The sequence below is a fragment of the Carya illinoinensis genome, chromosome 6, assembly GCF_018687715.1.
Source record: "Carya illinoinensis cultivar Pawnee chromosome 6, C.illinoinensisPawnee_v1, whole genome shotgun sequence".
Taxonomy (NCBI): Eukaryota; Viridiplantae; Streptophyta; class Magnoliopsida; order Fagales; family Juglandaceae; genus Carya; species Carya illinoinensis.
In genome coordinates this window covers 2,172,373-2,192,256 of record NC_056757.1, presented here as the reverse complement: position 1 = coordinate 2,192,256, position 19,884 = coordinate 2,172,373, and the positions used below count along the sequence as shown (strand labels likewise).

General features: G+C 39.2%; 1 protein-coding gene across 1 annotated transcript; it reads right to left on the bottom strand.

The window, feature by feature from the left end:
- Nucleotides 1–16,909: 16,909 nt before the first annotated feature.
- LOC122313663 lies at nt 16,910–18,511 on the bottom strand. Its single transcript, XM_043128839.1, has 2 exons — nt 17,935–18,511; nt 16,910–17,655 (listed from the first exon to the last, which is right to left on the bottom strand). Exons 1-2 carry the CDS (start codon nt 18,509–18,511, stop codon nt 16,910–16,912), a joined length of 1,323 nt encoding a protein of 440 aa, XP_042984773.1.
- Nucleotides 18,512–19,884: the final 1,373 nt, after the last annotated feature.

The window sequence follows — 19,884 nt, the reverse complement described above, 5'->3', positions numbered from 1 at the left end:
TTCCTATATATAACAAAATTGTGTTGTGTATTACTCCTCGTCAGTACTTGTCGTCAACGCATGCACTCTTTTTTTTTTTTGAAATAGACTTCAATTCAATTCATGAATGAAGGAAGTTACAACTGTGACCAAAGAACCGAGTACAAATCCCGATTAACTAGCCAACTACGTATCCGTTATAAGTCCCCCCCGCACACAATTTTCATTGTGCCGGGCATTGTCTATAAAACTTCTAAAACTCTCGAACGACACAGCCCTTCTGAGATGGAAGACTCTGTAAAAACAGAAGTGTCCATCTCGACTTGTCTATGAGAACACCTTCCACCCCCACCCTCCAAAGGAGGAGGAGGATCTTCCACTCTCATCCTCCAAAGGAGGATAGAGACTCACTACCCTTCTCCTCTAAAAGAGAAAAGGGAATTGCTATTTCAAATTATTCACTTAGCAAAATAGGAAATAAAGCTAAACAAAAACAATAAACCAATTCTCCCCACTTTGACCCCACTGTCCTGCTACCCGTACATGACAGAGTAGCTAACAGAATACCACCCCAGCACCTCATCCTGCCTCGTCTTGCAACTGTCTCGGCGTGCATTTGGCGTGCAGCAAAATAGAATATCAGAATGCAACAGATTCCACAAATAAAGACCTGCTGCCACCAGATAGCACCATAAACCGCACCAAAACAGCTCCAAAACAAACGGCCACCGGAATCAACTTATTCCCAGACTAACCAAAACCCAGAAAAACTAAAAAACAACACAAAACGAAAGGCCACACCACCTCCAGACTAATACAAAACTAGAAAACAAACAGAATGAAAAACTAATCTATGAAGAGAACCAGCAGAACAGGAACCAAAAACCAAATAAATGAAACTATCTACACCGTCGCCGTCACCCCTTCCCCGTCCACCATCCAAGAGAGAATCCGCCGTGAGCCATGGCCAGGCTCCACCCCCGACAGACGCCTTAACCCCCATGTACGATGGCCTGCAAACCGAAAATAACTCCTCTGTTTTCCATGGATAAAACAGAGGCCCTTAACCTCGCCGGACTGCATCCCAACCCACAAGTAAAACATTGTCTCCGAGAGCAACCTGCATTGACCCCCCCCACCGTCGTAAAGCCTCCAATCTCCGTCCCCTCAGCAGACCATTTCTTCGGACAAAACTAGCCCCAAACCTTTAACTCTTCCCCACATGCACCTCTCAAGCATGCATGTTTTCATAATACGCCTGATAGCTAACTCCTTCCAGCCAAAACAGTCGGAGACACTGGACTGGGAAAGGTTTTCAAACCACCCAAGACCATTGCCATCCGTAGCCGAGCTCCTCCACCACTTTCGTGTAAAATCGCTCCGCCCAAACTGCGTGATATGTTGTGGTTGAGGACTTCGGTAAACCGGCGTGGTAATGGCCTTTCATCCCATCAAAGTCACGGCCAACAGCTATTATTAACACTCTAAAAAAACAAAACCACCCACAAAAACCACCCTATACCTAACTGGAAAAAAGGGGAGATGGGAGGGAGGGAGGAGCCGAGGCTCCCACCCCCCTCTTAGCAGTTTTCTTGATCTTGTTTCCTGTCAACGCATGCACTCAAACACACGAATCAGGTTGTTCTTTTGTGGGCTACCACGAAGAAGGGCGATGATCCGGTCCTATTCAAGAATATTATGTTAGCTGTGGACAAATTATTATACGCACCCTGCGTCCTATCATTGGAAAACTTTTGGTCGTTTCTACACTTACGCAGGCAGAGACACATTGGCTCCTATATATATATATATATATATAATGCACGCGCAATGCAGTGCATGGGTTGCATATTGTTTGCGACTTGGGTAAAGTCTTACTACAGTTATAGCTAGCTAGCTTGACTTTGATCGATCAGTACTAGTTCCATCGATCGGCAATTTCCTGAAACACCTTCGACGACATGATTTCTAGGCGCTACAGCTTGTTTGTTCTGAAATTAGACGTAGTACGTTGACAATTCAGTAACTTGTTTTTCTGATACTAGCTATACATTGGAGCTAGAGATCAACTGGTACATTAATTGACAATTCATGGGCAACCTTTACAGTCATGCATATGGAGGGAGTATCGAAGATAATCAGTAAATCACACCAACGGCTACAAAGCCATACAAGGAAACTAAGCCAACTCAGCCTTAGCCTTACAAAGACCCAAGACAGTAGATCACACCAATGGCTACAAGCCATACATGGAAACAACACTCAATGGCTATAATACCAATATGGAAACAGAGAACTAATTTCTATCTCATTCTTGATTATTCTTCAATTGTAATGTTAGACTACAGCCTTTAATTTCCTTACATACATTTGTACATTGGCTATATATATTAAACGGCTCTCTAATATGCTCTCACGCTTTGTGAGACATTGTGTCAAACGGTTTATGTTTGATTGTCTTTATGGTAATCAGAGCCTTGTGAGAGCAAGAGAGTCTTACTCCCATGGCAGCTATTTCACTTTCTGTGAATAATTTTGTCACTCTACGGTTGAATCAGGAAAATTATCCCCTATGGTGAGAACAGGTTGTGGCCTGGGCTGAAAGCCAAGACCTCATGAACCATCTTACCAACTTTGTCCCTCCACCTCAATATGCGCCCATTGAAGACCCAAAAAACACCACACAACCACAAATTAGTTCTACTTACCTCCAATGGTGGAAGGAAGATAGGTTACTTCGTGGATGGATCATCGGTACTCTGTCTGAAGAGTCCCTTGGATTGGTTGTTGGGCTCGACACCACCTATCAAGTGTGGCATGCTCTTCAAGAAGCTTATGCTCAGGATTCCCAAGAAAGGGAGTTCCAACTTACCTAACAATTAACATACATGCGGAAGGAGGAATTGGTTTCCCTTCAGGTACATCTCAAAAATTTTAAATTTGTGTGTGGTAATCTTGCAACAATCGGACGACCCGTGAGTGATAAACTCAAAAGTTTTTTCCCTCTTCAATGGCCTCGGCCCCAAGTATGAGCCCTTCACCACCACCATGCTCAAACCTCTGATGCCTGCTTACTATGAGGTGGTGCCGCTACTACAAGGTTTCAAAACAAGGAGCCAGCTGCATGAGATGTACACGGCTCAACAGACTGTGTTTCATGTGCAGGTTACTGCATTTTATGGTCAATCAACAAGTCAAGGCAGAGGCAAAGGCAAATCATGGTCCTCTTGTGGACGTGTTTTCTCCCAAGCCACACAGGTGGCATGTCTGAATTCTCAGCCCAGTGGGCCAAAATCCTTTCCTACTCAAAATACACGCCTTGGCCATGACAATAATAGGGACAACACTCGTATCCCAACCTGTCAAATATGCGGGAAGCAAGGACATATTGCAATTAAATGTTGGCACCGGTTTGATCATGCTCTCCCACTTGATGATATACCACAAGAATTGGCTGCCTTGACACTTGAAAATAATATTTAGGATGTCGAGTGAATAGTTGATACAGGTGCTTCTGCCCACATGACAGGTAATTCAGGTATGCTTTCGAATTTACATCAATATCTTGGTCATGATGTTGTCCTAACTGGTGATGATAGTATCCACACAATAACTCATATTGGTGACACCTTTATTCAATCTAGTAACTCATTCATTAAATTGAAAGATGTTTTACTTGTTCCCGACTTAGCAAAAAATTTATTATCCATCAATCAATTAACCTCTGATTATCCTTATAATTGTGACTTTTCTGGTGTTGGTTTTTCTATTAAGGAAAGGGCGACCAACCGCACATTACTAAACGGCCAATGGAAGGGTAATTTATATGTGTTGTCTCCACCGTTTGAGACACACTCCTCAAACCGCTTTCACACTGTTTCTGAGGAAGTGTGGCATCAACAGTCGGGACATCCTCAAGCTTCCACTCTTCAAGTTTTACATTCTAAATGTGTTATTTCAGTTATTGGAAAAAATAAAACCAACTCTATTTGTGAGAGTTGTCAAGTAGGAAAAATGAGCAAACTTCCCATTTTACAATTTTCTCATAATGATTTTCATGTATTTGATAAAATTTGCTGTGATTTATGGGGACCCGCTCCAATTTTATCTGTTGGTAAATTTCAATATTATGCATATTTTGTCGATACCTTCACTAAGTATATGTGGTTTATTCCTATACGAAAGAAATCTGATTTTTTTTAATGCATTTCTCTTATTTGAAAAATTAATTGAAAGACAATTTAACAAAAAAATTAAAGTTTTTCAAACTGATGGCGGTGGTGAATTCACTAACCATCAACTAAATATGCCTTTTCAAAACCAAGGCATTATCCATCACTATTCATGCCCTCATACTCATGAACAAAATGGTTTAGTTGAACGACGGCATCGTACCATTCGTGAACTTGGTATGACCTTACTTTTCAAAGTGGAGTTCCTAAACGTTTTTGGGTCGAACCTTTTTCAACTGCTGTCTTTTTAATAAATTGTCTTCCCTTTACTACTTTGGAACTTCAATCTCCGTTTTTTTCTCCTCTATGGCCATGACCCTGACTATACCTCACTTCGGATTTTTGGCTCAAAATGCTATCCCTATACTTGGGATACTGAACAAAACAAATTTGAACCCAAAACCCTCCCTCGTATTTTTATGGGCTACAATGACAAACATCAAGGTTATAAATATTATCATCCTACCTTTCGTCAAACATTCATTTCACGACATGTTGTTTTTGATGAGTCATCTTTTCCTTACAAACAACCTGGAAATCTTCATCTTCCCTCCCCTGACGATCAAATTTTATCTACCTTTATTGATTGGCATTCCACTAACAATTTTAATTATAATCCTATGGATGGTTCTAGTGCTTCCCCTATGTAGGTACCACTATCACCACCTATCCCCACATTATAAGAGATTGACCCTATACCTATTCCACCCTTGCCCCCTATGCCAGAGGCGCTTCCCATTCCTACACCAAATCCTACTCCCTCACCTACTCATTCGCCCAACTCACCCCCTCCTACTCACCCCATGGTAACCCAATCTCAAGTTGGGATCTGCAAACCTAATCCTAGGTATGCCCACTATCACTCTTTAATTGAACTTCCCAAGGAACCCAAAACAATCTGTTCCGCTCTTAAACATGCCAGTTGGACCAACACAATGCAAGAGGAAATTCAGGCTCTTCATGCTAACAACACTTGGACTCTTGTCCCTCACTAACCACATATGGATGTTATTGGATGCAAGTGGGTCTTCAAAACAAAAATCAAGGCGGATGGTTCCTTAGATTGACTTAAAGCTCGGCTTGTAACCAAGGGATTCCACCAAATTAATGGCATTAATTACACCGAGACATTCTCTCCTATCATAAAACCATGCACCATAGGGATTGTACTCAGCCTTGCTCTTGTTCATAATTGGGATATTCGTCAACTCGATGTCAAGAATGCTTTTCTCCATGGTGATCTTCAAGATGACCTGTTTATGGAACAACCTCCAGGTTATATCTATCCAACTCTTTCCTCCCATGTGTGCAAATTAAATAAAGCATTATATGGGTTAAAACAAGCACCTCGTGCTTGGTTTGATAAATTTAGTAATTTTTTAATTGCTTATGGTTTTACTTGTAGTTCTGCTGACCCATCTCTTTTTATTTATATTTCATCTCTAAGCACAATTTACTTACTACTTTATGTCGATGATATAATTCTGACGGGTTCCGACCCCACACACCTTAATACTTTTATTCATGCTCTTGGGCAACAATTTGCAATGAAAGATCTTGGTCCTTTGCATTATGTTTTGGGAGTTCAAGTGACCCGCAATTCAGATGGTCGTACATTATCTTAGGCTAAGTATGTGCTTGAGATTTTATATCGTGCTCAAATGAAAGATTGTAAACCAATGGGTACACCTATGATGCCGAAAACTAAAGAACTCACAAGTGATGTCCCTTTTCCTGATCCGGCTCACTATCGAAGCATTGTTGGAGCACTTCAATATCTCACTCCTACTCGCCCTGATTTGGCATTTAGTGTTAATTATGTATCTCAATTTTTGCATTCTCCTAGTATGGCTCATTACAAAATGGTAAAGTGTATCCTTTGTTATTTGCATGGTACTCTTAATACAAGTCTTAATTTTAGTTCCCATTCTACACTAAACCTCTATGCATTTTTTGATGCAAATTGGGCAAGTTGTCCTCTTACTCGTCGCTCCACCATAGGCTATTGCATATTCTTAGGAAGTAACTTCATTTCCTGGTCTGCTAAGTAACAAAATACAGTATTCCAGTCTAGATTTGAAGCAGAATATCGTGCAATGGCTAGCACCACTGTAGAACTTACTTGGATTTCATTTCTACTATGAGATCTTGGTGTTACTCTCCCTTCAGCGCCAATTCTTTTTTGTGACAACCTCAGTGCATTATATATGACTGCCAATCATGTTTTTCATGCACGCAGCAAACATATCGAAATCGATTATCATTTCATACGAGAACATGCTGCTTTAGGTCTCCTCCATACCTGACACATTCCAGCATCATCTCAACTTGCTAATATTTTCACCAAGCCTCTTGGATGTCCGACACTTCACTCTTTATGAACCAAACTTGGCCTTATACCTCGGCCCAGTTTATGGGGGACTATTGAAGATAATCAGTAAATCACACCAACGGCTACAAAGCCATACATGGAAACTAAGCCAACTCAGCCTCAGCCTTACAAAGACCTAAGACAGCAGATCACACCAATAGCTACAAGCCATACATGGAAACAACACTCAACGGCTACAATACCAATATGGAAATAGAGAACTAATTTCTATCTCCTTCCCGATTATTCTTCAATTGTAACATTAGACTACAACCTTTAATTTCCTTACATACATTTGTACATTGACTATATATATTAAACGGCTCTCTAATATGCTCTCACGCTTTGTGAGACATTGTGTCGTGTAGACTTTTAAGTCTTCATTTCATTGTATTTTTCTTCACCTTATATGATTTATATCATCGAATTCTCTCTCTTGAATTAATTACAAATACAAATAAAGAGAGGGATGGTGCACGGGGTCTTATGCCAGGGCCTGTTAGACTTACCTCTCCTGACTCAGCATGCAAGCCCGATCATTCAGTTATCAAAGATTATCCACAACATCAGGAGGATATCAAGCATAATTCAAATTCAAATATTATATATAGTTAGCACGTTACTAGTTTAAATTGTAAATCTAGTTTGAATTGTAAATCTAGATAACATTACTGTAACAGAAAAGTCTATATTTACTGCAATATATTACTCTGTTTTGGTATTGAGAACCAAAACATTTTCTCCAGCCTTTCCATATTTTACATGGTATCAGTTAAGCCATACGCTAACGCCTATTTTCCTTATCCTTATGGCCACTTCTTCTGCTTCTACTCAATTCCCCTTTCCTAATGTTGCTCAACTTGGGACTATTAAGCTTGATGGTACCAATTATCTTAGTTGGTTATTGCTTACTATTCCTGTTCTTTGCAGCTATGACTTGATGGGCATCGTTGATGGTTCTAATCCGTGCCCTCCAAAGCTTCTGTCTTCTGAATCAGATGTTAATCCTGCTTACTCTTTTTGGGTTAAAAAGAATCAATTCATCTTGAGTTGTCTTAATGCCTCTTTGTCTGAATTTGTTTTGTCTACCCTGTATGGTCTCCATACTTCTCATGAGGTTTGGCTTGCTCTCAAACTCAAATTTGCTTCTCATTCTTGCTCCCGCATCACTCAACTAAAAGGACAACTTTAGACTCTTCATCAAGGGTCTAAATCTTGCACTGATTTTTTCAATTTGCCAAGTCTTTGGCCGCTCAACTTGTTGCTACTGGTCGTCCAGTTGACGATGATGATCTTGTTTAATACATCATTGGTGGTCTTAATCCTTCCTTTAATCCATTCATCACCTCTTACTCTTTTGCCACCCGTGAATCCAACCTTTCCTTTGCTGATTTCACTGCTGAACTTCTCTCGTTTGAACTTCTCTTAGACAATCAACAACAGCAAGTTGCTCCTGAGTCTACTATGGCATTTCTTTCTTGCCAACCTTCCCACTCCTTTATAAGAAATATAAACACTCTTCCAGCAAGTCTGCTACTCCAAAACCCTCCAACTCTGCTACCGCACAGCCTTCCCGCACCTCCTACTCATCTCCTACATTGTCTATGGCACCTAAATCTCCTTGTCAAATTTGCGGCAAGTCTAGTCATCGTGCTCTTGACTGTTATCATCGAATGAATTATGCTTATCAAGGGTGTCATCCACCAGCTCAATTGGCGGCCATGGTTGCACAGTCCAACTCTTTATCTGATGATGGTGCTTGGTTTGCAGATAGTGGTGCTAATGCACATCTTACTCCTGATCTTGAGAATCTGAGTCTTCATGAACCTTATAAAGGAAATGAGAACATTTTTGTTGGTAATGGTACATGTTTGGCTATCCATAATATTGGTTCTCTTACGTTACATACCTCTCATACTCCTTTTAGACTCTCTCGTGCTCTTCATTGTCCTTTTGCACCAACTAATCTTCTATCTATCAATCAATTTTGTAAAGAAAATTCTTATTTCTTTATACTAACTGATTCTTCCTTTTATGTCAAGGACAAGCACACGGGTCGCATACTGCTACAAGGACAGAGTAAGGATGGCCTCTATCCCATCTACCAAAATAAAGTTAATAAGTCGTCTTTGCTCACTACTCTATTTGGGGTCAAAGCTCCTGTTAATGTATGGCATTCTCGCCTCGGCCATACTTCATTTTCTATTGTCTCTCGTCTAGTGTGCAGCAATAAACTACCCCTTGTCGGCTCACCTCACACTATTGAAGTTTGTACCTCCTGTCAACTAGGCAAGAGTAAATAACTTCCCTTCCAGTCTTCTGTCCGAGTCTCCATTGCTCCTCTTCAACTTATTCATACAGACGTGTGGTGCTCCCCAGTTGTCTCCATTGGTGGATTTCGCTATTATGTTATTTACATAGATGATTTTTCTTGACATACTTGGATGTACCCTCTCTTTAATAAATCAGATGTTTTTCTTTCATTTATTAAATTCAAAGCTTTGGTGGAAAAGCAATTCTCTTCTTCTATTAAACAGTTACAATCGGATGGTGGGGGGGAATTTACTTTACAGCAATTTCGTACATTTTTGGAACACCATGGCATTTTTCATTGCACTAGTTGTCCCAATATAGCTCAACAAAATGGGCTCGTGGAGAGAAAACATCGCCACATTGGGTCTCTCTATGCTTGCTTACTCTAAATTACCTCACAAATTTTGGGTTGAATCATTTCTAACTGCTGTTTATATAAACAACAGTCTACCAACCTTCACTCTTAACCATTCAAGTCCTTATTTTCTTCTATTTCAAACACCACCAGATTACACTTCCTTCCGCATGTTTGGTTGTCTATATTTTCCCTTGCTACGTCCATACAATGCTCATAAATTAATGTATAGTAGAAAACGTTGTATATTTCTTGGATATGGTTATCATCATAAAAGGTGCCACTGCTTTGATCCTCTCTCTTAAAATTATTGTTACTCGTCATGCAGCTCTCAGGATGCCATCTCTACTCCTCCGGCATATGCAGCTCGTATGCCTGTCCTTCTCCCTGCTGATGCATTTCCCACATTAACTCCAACTGCTTCTTCTAGCCCAGTACCTGCAATATATACTGTAACAGAAAAGTCTACATATACTGCAATATATTACTCTGATTTGGTATTGAGAACCAAAACATTTTCTCCAGTCTTTCCATATTTTACAGGGCCTACCTCTACCTGGACCATGCATGCATGTTTGCCCTCTAAAAATGTTTTAAAATGTTTTTCATTTAAGTCGATTCCCTCATTCATAGAGTACTTAAACGCCAACAAACCAAGGAATTAACCTAATGATAATACAACACAAAATTGCTAGATAGCTCATTCTCATTCTATAGACACGCACAATGCCTTCTGCCGCAAATCTTCATTGTATATTTTTTAAGTCTTCATTTCATTATTTTTCTGCACCTTATATGATTTATATCACCGAATTCTTTCTTTTGATTTAATTCTACAACTAAATTTTTTACTTAATAAGGTAAACTCAACAATTTAATTTTTTTAAATACGTATGGAAGATACATATATACCAATGAGGAATAGACGTACAAACCGTGCGCAGCCAATAAAATATATATATAGCTGTATCGCATGCCATATATATTAGGCTATATCAAATGTGGGCCGGAGATTTTATAATCACAAAATCAGTGAAGCAGCATTCACAAAGAAATAATTCAAAAATGAAAAGGAGAAGGATATGCACACAATGATGAAAGCCCTTTCATTCATGAAGATTCAACTTTAGCCAAAGTTGAAAGGTAAATATTGAAGGGAATGCGTGCAATATCGTATGTACGTACTGTTTTATCATGTCAGTTTCATGAGATGTGTGTCTGAGTTTTTTCTTGGTTAACCCTTGGCTGCAGCTGATTAAATAGAGATTTGGATAAGTTCTTGTAATGTTTACATGATTTAAGAAATGTATATATGTTGAGTTTGGCTTGATTTCCTGCTGAAAATGTATTTTTTGGGGCTTGGCTTGATTGTTGGTTTACCTTTGCTTGACTCTGGCTCGACTGTGGCTCGACCTTGGCTCAAGCAAGCTGAGCTCAACACTCCGCTCGAGCGAAGTGGAAATAGAGAGTTTCACTTGATGCTCGCTCGAGGCTCCGCTCGAGCAGTATGCTTCCAGAGAGTTTCACGTGATGCCCGCTTGAGGCTCCACTCGAGCGGTATGCTTCCAGAGAGCTTCGCTCGACATCCGCTCAAGCGGTATGCACCCATAGAGTTTCGCTCGACATCCGCTCAAGGCTCTGCTTGAGCAGTAGTGCAACCCTAATGTGCGCTCGACACTTCGCTCGAGTTCACGCTGCTACAGTAGAAATATGAATGTTTTAACATTCATTGGCAACTTGGACCTTTGAGGTTGCCTTATTTGAGAGAGAAAAACAGAGAGTATCCTCTTATGATATTCCTAAGTGTGTTTGAATACTTTGGAAGAGGATTTTGTAATCAATACTTTGTACTCCATCTTTTGTTGATAGTGAAATCATTGAAACCGACCTCGCCAGTGGACGTAGGCTCACATTGAGCCGAACCACTTAAATCTTGGTATTCTTTGTGTGCTTGTTATTTATTTTATTACTTCTGCTATTATTTACTTTAACTTAGCCTTTGTTTATTCGGTCCATTCCCAAGAAACTGGTATTAGAGCGCCAGGCTCTGTGCAAACTCGTGGGGCATGGCAATGATAAAGTTTGAAGTGGAGAAATTCAACGGTCAAAACAATTTTAGCTTATGGCATATCAAGATGAAGGCATGGTTATGACAACAAGACTTGTCGAAAGTTTTAGAAGGGAAGGTATCTGAGGATTCTCTTGCACCGTCAAGAGAAGAAGATGAAAAGGCACATAGTGCCATTTTGTTGTCACAATTGGATGGAGTTTTGAGGGAGGTTGCCGATGAGGAGATCGCTTCCGGCCTTTGGTCCATGCTTGAGAGCTTGCATATGAAAAAGTCACTCACCAACTGTTTGTATTTGAGGCAACGACTATACACTCTCAAGATGAGGGAAGGTACTCCTATTTCTGATCATTTAGATGAATTTAATAAAACTATTATAGATCTAAGGAATATTGATATTAAGCTTGATGATGAGGATCAAGCCTTAATTGTGTTGTGTTCGTTGCCAGTATTATTTGAAAATTTTGTGAACTCGATGTTGTATGGTAGAGATACCATCTCCTTGGTAGATGTAAAATCTGCTTTGAACTCTAAGGAGTTGAGAACAAAATTGGGTATACAAGGCACGAACAATCAAGCCGATAGTTTGTTTGTGAAATATTCCTCTGGTGGTAGATCTAGTGGAAGGGGTTCGGATCATGGTGGGAGTAATTCTAGTAGTAGATCTAAATTTAACAAGAAAAATGTTAAATGTCACTACTGTCATATGTTTGGTCATTACAAGAATGAGTGTCCCGGATTGAAAAACAAGGAGGAAAGTAAAAGTTCCTCCAATGTTGTTAGCGTTGAAGAACAGTCTAACAACTCTGATATTGTCCTAGCAGTCAGCAGCCCTAGTGACTGTTTTGGTGACAAGTGGGTCATGGATTCAGCTTGTACATTCCATATGTGTTCCAGAACAGATTGGTTCATTACCTATGAATCAATCAACGATGATTCCGTTTTGGTTGTGAATTATATGGGTTGTGATATTGATGGGATTGGTTCAACTAAGATTAAGATATATGATGGAACCATTAGAACCTTGTCTAACGTTCGACATATTTTGTCTTTGAAGAAAAATCTTATATCTTTGGGCATTCTTGACTCCTTTGGTTACCAGTATTCAGTTGGAGGTGGAGTCATTCGAGTCTACAAGGGCTCTTCGGTGGTAATGATAGGAAAGAAGACAGATGGTCTTTATTTTCTTCAGGGCAATACAGTGATTGGTGAAACATCTTCAGATGTTCCAGATTTAGGTATTACTCGTCTATGGCACATGTGATTGTGCCATATAGGTGAACGAGTATGGTCATTTGTGAGTAGGCAGTTTTTTGCTTTGTGAGATCAAAAGACATAAAAGCTTGATTTGTTTGTTTGCTTGTATTCTTATAAAGCAGTGCTGAATCAGGTTTACTGTAGTTCCTTTCTTTATGATTTTTGGTTGCACATCTAGTGTGATGTGGTGCCCTGTTTGTACTCATATTTGTTGATGACCATTTGAGGAAGAGTCTGGATTTGTTTATCTTCGTTGTGTGATGTGTTTGATGTGTTCAAGCATTTGAGAAGGTTAGTGATCCACGGACAAGAAGCTAGAGCGTTGTTCATACCATATAGTTGGGTCCACTCCACAGAAATGGGGTAGTTGAAGGGAATGAGTCAGACTCTTTTGTGAGAGTCCGTAATATGTTTTTTGATTTGCTAGGCTTGTCTATAGATTTGGGCGAAGCGGTCGACATAGCTTGCTATTGAGTGAACCTTTTTTTTTTTTTTTTAACAATTTGTTTTTCAGTTTTTGTTTCCACAAGAAAGGAGAGCATGTTTATAGCAAGAAGGTGGAGTTGCAGGGAGAGCTTCACAATAGAGTGCAGGTGATACTCTAGATTATGCTATTGAAATTAAGTATGATTTTGATTTTGGCATTGGCGTACAGTGAGAGCAAGTCTACAGTTTCATCTGGTAGATAGAGGAGATAGTTTAGCCACCTTTGGGATATGCTCATGCAGACTTTGAGGTGTTCTTACTTTGGTAGAGAATATTTGTTGTTAGCCTCCGTGTGTATTCAGAAGCCGTTGTTCAAGTAAGCAGTCTGTTTAGTGATGCGTTGTCTTTTGTGTGAAGAGGTTGATTCTTCATTAGGGCCAAGCTTGTGATTTGGTCAAATCGTCTATGGTATTGAAGACTTTTGGGTGGAAATTGAGTTCTTCAAGGATAGACGTTGTGTTCAGGGTTTGTGATTCCCCTTTGGTGATTTGTTGGTGGGGGTCGGTTTCTTGTTTAATGGTTTTTTGTTCAAACTTGACGGAATTGAAGCCAAGGTGGAGATTTGTTGAGTTTGACTTGATTTCCTGTTGAAAATGTATTTTTTGGGACTTGGCTTGACTGTTGCTTAATCCTGGCTCAAGCAAGCTGAGCTTGACACTCCACTCGAGCAAAGTGGAAACAGAGAGTTTCGCTCGACGCCTGCTTGAGGCTCCGCTTGAGCAGTATGCATCCAGAGAGCTTTGCTCAACACCTGCTTGAGTCTCCGCTCAAGCGGTATGCACCCAGGGAGTTCTGCTCGACATCCCCTCGAGGCTCCGCTCGAGCAGTAGTGCAACCCTAACGTGCGCTCGACACTTCGCTCGAGTCTCCGCTCGAACAAATGATCGTAAAACACAGTTTGCGCCACTACAGTATAAATATGAATGTTTTAACATTCATTTGGCAACTTGGACCTTTGAGGCTGCGTATTTGAGAGAGAAAAACAGAGAGCATCCTCTTGTGATATTCCTAAGTGTGTTTGAACACTTTGGAAGAGGATTTTGTAATCAATACTTTGTACTCTATCTTTTGTTGATAGTGAAATCATTGAAACTGACCCCACCGGTGGACATAGGCTCACATTGAGCTGAACCACTTAAATCTTGATGTTCTTTGTGTACTTGTTGTTTATTTTGTTGCTTATGCTATTATTTACTTCAACTTACTTTTGTTTATTCGGTCTATTCCCAACAATATATATATATATATATATATATATAAAAGAGCTAAAATTTGCAACCTGAAATTATAGGCCAGAGAAATGCACGTCTTGCGAAATCAACAAAGATGTACCGGAAATGTGGAAAAATAGAGAAAAATTAATAAAGGTTAGGGAAAAAAAGGAATAAAAGATCAGGCAGGTAGAAATTAGCTCTAGTTTCAGGTTCTCTCAACGTACGTAAACTTCTAATCATGTCTAGCTATGTCGGCCATGCACGTCGGAGTTCCTCGACCAATTAAAAATTTAAAGATCTTACTCCAAGTGGCACGCTATAGCTATTGGCTTGCTGGTTGAGACTGAGCATGAAGTATATATGAAACGAAGTAGAGGCTGGCATCCATGGGGTACGTCTCGGGTTTTTTTTTTTTTTTTTCCTTTCTTTTCCGTTCTTTCATCTTTTTAAACAAACTATATATTAATAATGTCAGAGATTATAAAAGTATTGGCCGTAGGGCTTTGATCTGTCGATCATGTATAAAATACTAGCTATTTTGTTAGAATACTACTTTGTATTATTATCATTATTATTATTATTTTTAATTTTTCTTTTTTTTCTCATAAGAAGGGTTAGAGGAGTTGACCAAAGATAGCTTCTCTACTAGGACAGGACTATAGCAGCACCGAACCTAGTGGGGAGCAAGACTAGAGAGGCTTAGATGGTGAGATTCAGAGGCGTTTTCTACAAGTCGGATTTGAGCCATAATCTGACATCCTGACCTCTGCCCCACGAGAGCATCAATGGTCTATGAGCTAATGAGTCAACAATAATCCTGAGCGCTTCCCGTTGCAGGATTCGACCTCAGGACCTAGTGCCTCATGGACTACTAAGCCACCACCCTAAGTGGTATTGCATGTATTTGTTTTATTTCAGGCCTAATTTTTCTTATAAAGAGACATTCTTACTGTTCATAATATTCATTCAATTACAAAAATTTATTTGTACTTATTTTCTAGATGGCATTAGAGTCACAAGTGCTCTGTGGACTTTTTGCTTGATTTTCCAGCATTTTGTTTTTCAATGAGCCTATTGCCCGCTCGATGCTTTCTAATGTCCATCACAACTAGTTCTGAAATCAAATTTTAGAATCAAGTTGACAAGGCATAGATCATTCGATTTGTGAATAAACAGATCCCATCCGCCTTCAGATACGTTGCAACCGCCAGCAACAACATTCGACATCCACCACTACGGTCAGCCACATATTTTCCTTTTTCCATATTTTTAGCAACCTCCCTTTATAGAAAATCCGTTGTGGAGCTAAAAAATACAATGATCAACCTCAGTGGCAGTACGGCACACAAGGGCCACCCAGAGATTTTGCTCGGCGTCTACGCATCGACAGATTTCTCCATCCGCAGGACAAACAATGCACGACACGTGTCACCATTCCAACTTGCCAAGTCAACACTTTGCTCATTGACTAGGTGCTTTCTATTTAATATTTTGCACTGGACCAATTGCCTCATTGAAATTCTACCAAAAAAATTATGCCACGAATCCTTGTCAATCCGGTCATCAAATCGAGCTACTAAAAGAATGAACCAAACTTCACAGACCCAACAGTTGTCAGCGCATGCACACAACCACACGAATCAGGTTATTTTTTTTTCTTGGCAACCACGAAGAATATTATGTTAGCTGCGGACAAATTAAGATCACGACCACAGACGTTTGGCGGTTATAACTTATAAGCACCCGGCGTCATGATTCCTCTCAATAGAGAACTTTTGATCGTTTCTACAAGTACGCAGGCAGAGACACATTTCGCTATATATAATGCAATGCAGGGCATGGGTTGCGTATTGTTTGCGACTTGGGTCAATTGATCTTAATACGGTTAACTAACTTGACTTTGATCGATTAGCAGTTCGATCGGCAATTTCCTTCGTGAACACCTTCGACTAGAGGCTGAACGCTGAAACCAGAAATTTTTTTAAGGGTCGGTTTGACTTTTCCAATTAACGTATAACATTTTTATGTAAATTAATAACAAATAAAAATTTTCATTTTAATTTTACGAGAAATCATAAAAACGACTTTATAATATAAAACTAGATCTCGGAATTTTGCTATATAATGCAGAGATAAAATTCTAAAAATATATACAACTTAACATTTGTTTCAAATTTATGACTACAATGTTTTACAACTATATATTCATCCATTATTATTTTTGAAATGAAATATTTAAATCTTCATAAAACTATATATCAAGTAATCTTTTAGAAGCCTATATTTTATTATACTTCGTAGGTTAGTCTATCAAGTTTAATGTAAAATTATCTAGATATTTTGGTGTTATATTAAGTATATAATGTTACAATTAAGATCTTAAATAAATTTTTTCTTACTCGATGGAGTCTAGCTTTAAAGCTTCTCAATTATTATTATTTTTATATAGATGATCAAAATTAAATAATTTTCTTGAGTTTATTTTACTTTGATTTCCATATATATATATTTTTGAAAGTAAAACCTCATCATTTCATTAACAAAAACTTTAACCAGTACACTGTTTTTCTTTATCCAAGCAAGCTGCAATACAAGCTGGGACTTCTTCTATCCAAACCTTTTTTCCTTCTAAACTTAAAGCTTCTTGGCTAAACCATGGGCTACATTATTCATTTCCCTATAAGTAAATTTTATAGACCAATCTGGTCTGTTTACAAGAACATACCGTATATCTTCAATCAATGAACCACCAATTGATAAATCTTCCTCATTACTCAAAGCTGCTAGAATAACAGCTTTTGCATCACCTTCAAAGATGACCTTCTGAATATTAAGATTATTATATAGCTCCATCGCCTTCCACAGTCCATAACCCTCTGCTATTGCTGGATTCTGTACATGTTGTCTTTGGTAACACACGGCTACTAAAGCTTCTCCCTCTTCATCTCTGGCTATGATTCTCACTCCCATCCTTTTCATTCTTTGATCCAATGAGGCATCCCAATTCACCTTAACTATCCCTCGGGCTGGTTTTTTCCAGATTTTCTGCATTGAGTTAGATCTTGATGTCTGACCTTCCTTCTTCTGGATTCTTTGGGATTGCTGAAACTCTTCAAGGCACTCTTTTGCTGTTCTAAGGAGTCTTGTTGGGCATGAAAGCCTTTTATCAAAAACATAGTCATTCCTCCTGAACCATATCTTTCTAAAAGCTACTGCCATCTCCTCCAACTGGTTTTTATTCAATCTTAACATTAATTTTTCCCACAAATGAAGGAAATCTTGTTCTGTGCTATTCCATTTTTGAACCAGGCTTTGAGGATCTGACCACACGTCATTTGCAGCTGTACATTCCCAAAGAACATGCATAACAGTTTCAATTCCTGCACCACATAAAGGACACCCTTGCTCATCTACTATTTTCCTTTTGAAAAGGTTCTTTTTAGTAGGTAATAGATCATTCCCTGCCCTCCACATGAAGAATTTGACAACCCTTGGCACTTCCAAATCCCATATACTCCTCCACCACTTGTCAATCTTTTCTTCCTTTGAGGACCCACCTTACCTATTTTTTAGTCTTTCCAATTGCAGGTAATATGCACTGTTAACTGTAAACAGACCCTTCTTTGATGGACCCCAAATAAGTTTATCTTGTATCTTACCTTTGCTCAATGGTATGCTTAAAATCTGCTCAACCTCATCACCTGAGAATATGGATCTAATTTTTCCTTCATCCCAAATTCTTTGCTGATTGTCAATTAGCTCCTCAACTCGAGATTCACCAGTGAGCAGCCCTATTGGTGACTGGACAGTATAGGAGGTAGGGGTAGATAACCACTTGTCACCCCATATCTTTATCTTGCTTCCATCCCCCACTTTCCACCTTAAGCCTTCTTGCAACAAATCTCTAGCCCACCAAATACTTTTCCATATGAGAGATGGTTGTGACCCAAGCTTAGCCTCCATAAAACTTGAGTGCCTAAAATATTTTTCCTTGAAAACCACTGCTGCAAGTGATCCAGGATTCTTGATGATTCTCCATCCTTGCTTTGCTAAGAGAGCTAGATTAAAACTCTCCAAGTCCCTAAACCCCAATCCACCTTTTCCTTTATGAAACCCCATCTTGGCCCACTTCCTCCATTGTATTCCCCCTTCAGTTTTCTGCTTGCCCCACCAAAATTTCGAAAACATGCCATTAATGTCATCACATAGACGTTTGGGCATCTTAAACACACTCATAGTGTAAGTGGGAATAGATTGAAGAACTGCCTTGATCAACACTTCTTTTCTAGCTAGTGTCAAGAAGTTATTCTTCCAACTATTTATCTTCTGCCATACTCTATCTTTCAGGATGCTGAATGTCTGGTACTTTGATCTCCCTACTATGGTAGGAAGACCTAAGTACTTCTCATAATTTTCACAAACAACTAAGTTTCCAGCTTCTAGAATTCTTCTCTTATCTTCTGTCTTGGTGTTGCTACTGAAGAAAACTGATGTCTTCTCTTTGTTGAGGAACTAACCAGATACTCTTTCATACTTTTTCAGCAACTCTTGGATTCTGCTCCACTCTTCCAGCTTTGCTCTACCAAACAAGATGCAGTCATCCGCGAATAGGAGATGATTTATGCTTGTCCCTCCCCTTTTCACTTGCACTCCCCTTGTTAAGTTCTGCTTCTCATAAGAGTTTAAAATGGCACTAAGGCCTTCAGCACAAATGAGGAAGAGATAGGGTGACAAAGGGTCACCCTGTCTTAAACCCCTTGTGGGAGTGATCTTGTAACCTGCCTTCCCATTGATCAAAACAGAATAGCTTACTGACTTAACACACTTCATAATGAGATTAACCCATTTATCACAAAAACCCATCTTTTTCATTACAAACTCCAAAAAATCCCATTCCACTCGGTCATAAGCCTTTGACATGTCAAGCTTAATGGCCATACTCCCCACCTTTCCCTTCTTTCTAGTTTTCATAGTATGTAACATTTCATAGGCAATCATAATATTATCATTAATCATCCTACCAGGTAGAAAAGCACTTTGTGTAGGAGATATGATAGCACTAAGCACTCTTTTGAACCTATTTGTGATGGTTTTTGAGACAATTTTATAGATTACATTACAAAGGCTTATAGGTATGTAGTCACTAACTTTTTTGGGTTCTTTTACTTTGGGAATCATGGCAAGATAAGTATAATTGAGCAAAGGGTCCATAGAGTTACCATTAAGTACTGATAATGCAGTCTTGCAAACTTCATCAGCTACAATATTCCAATGGTTTTGATAAAAACAAGCTCCAAAGCCGTCTGGTCCAGGTGATTTGAGTGGTGCCATTTGCTTCACAGCCTCTTCCACCTCTACTTTTGTAAACTCCCTTGAGATGCTCAAATTCGTATCATGTGTAACCCTTGTATCGATACCCATCACACACTCCTCCATATCTTTTGTAGATGACCTTGTTGTCTGAAATATTTTTTCAAAATATGCTCTGAATGTCTTTTCAATATCATTAAAGCCCCTGACCCTTATATTACTGTCATTTTCCACCTCTGTTATCTGATTTCTTTTTTGCCTTTGATTAGCACATGCATGGAAGTACTTTGTATTTCTGT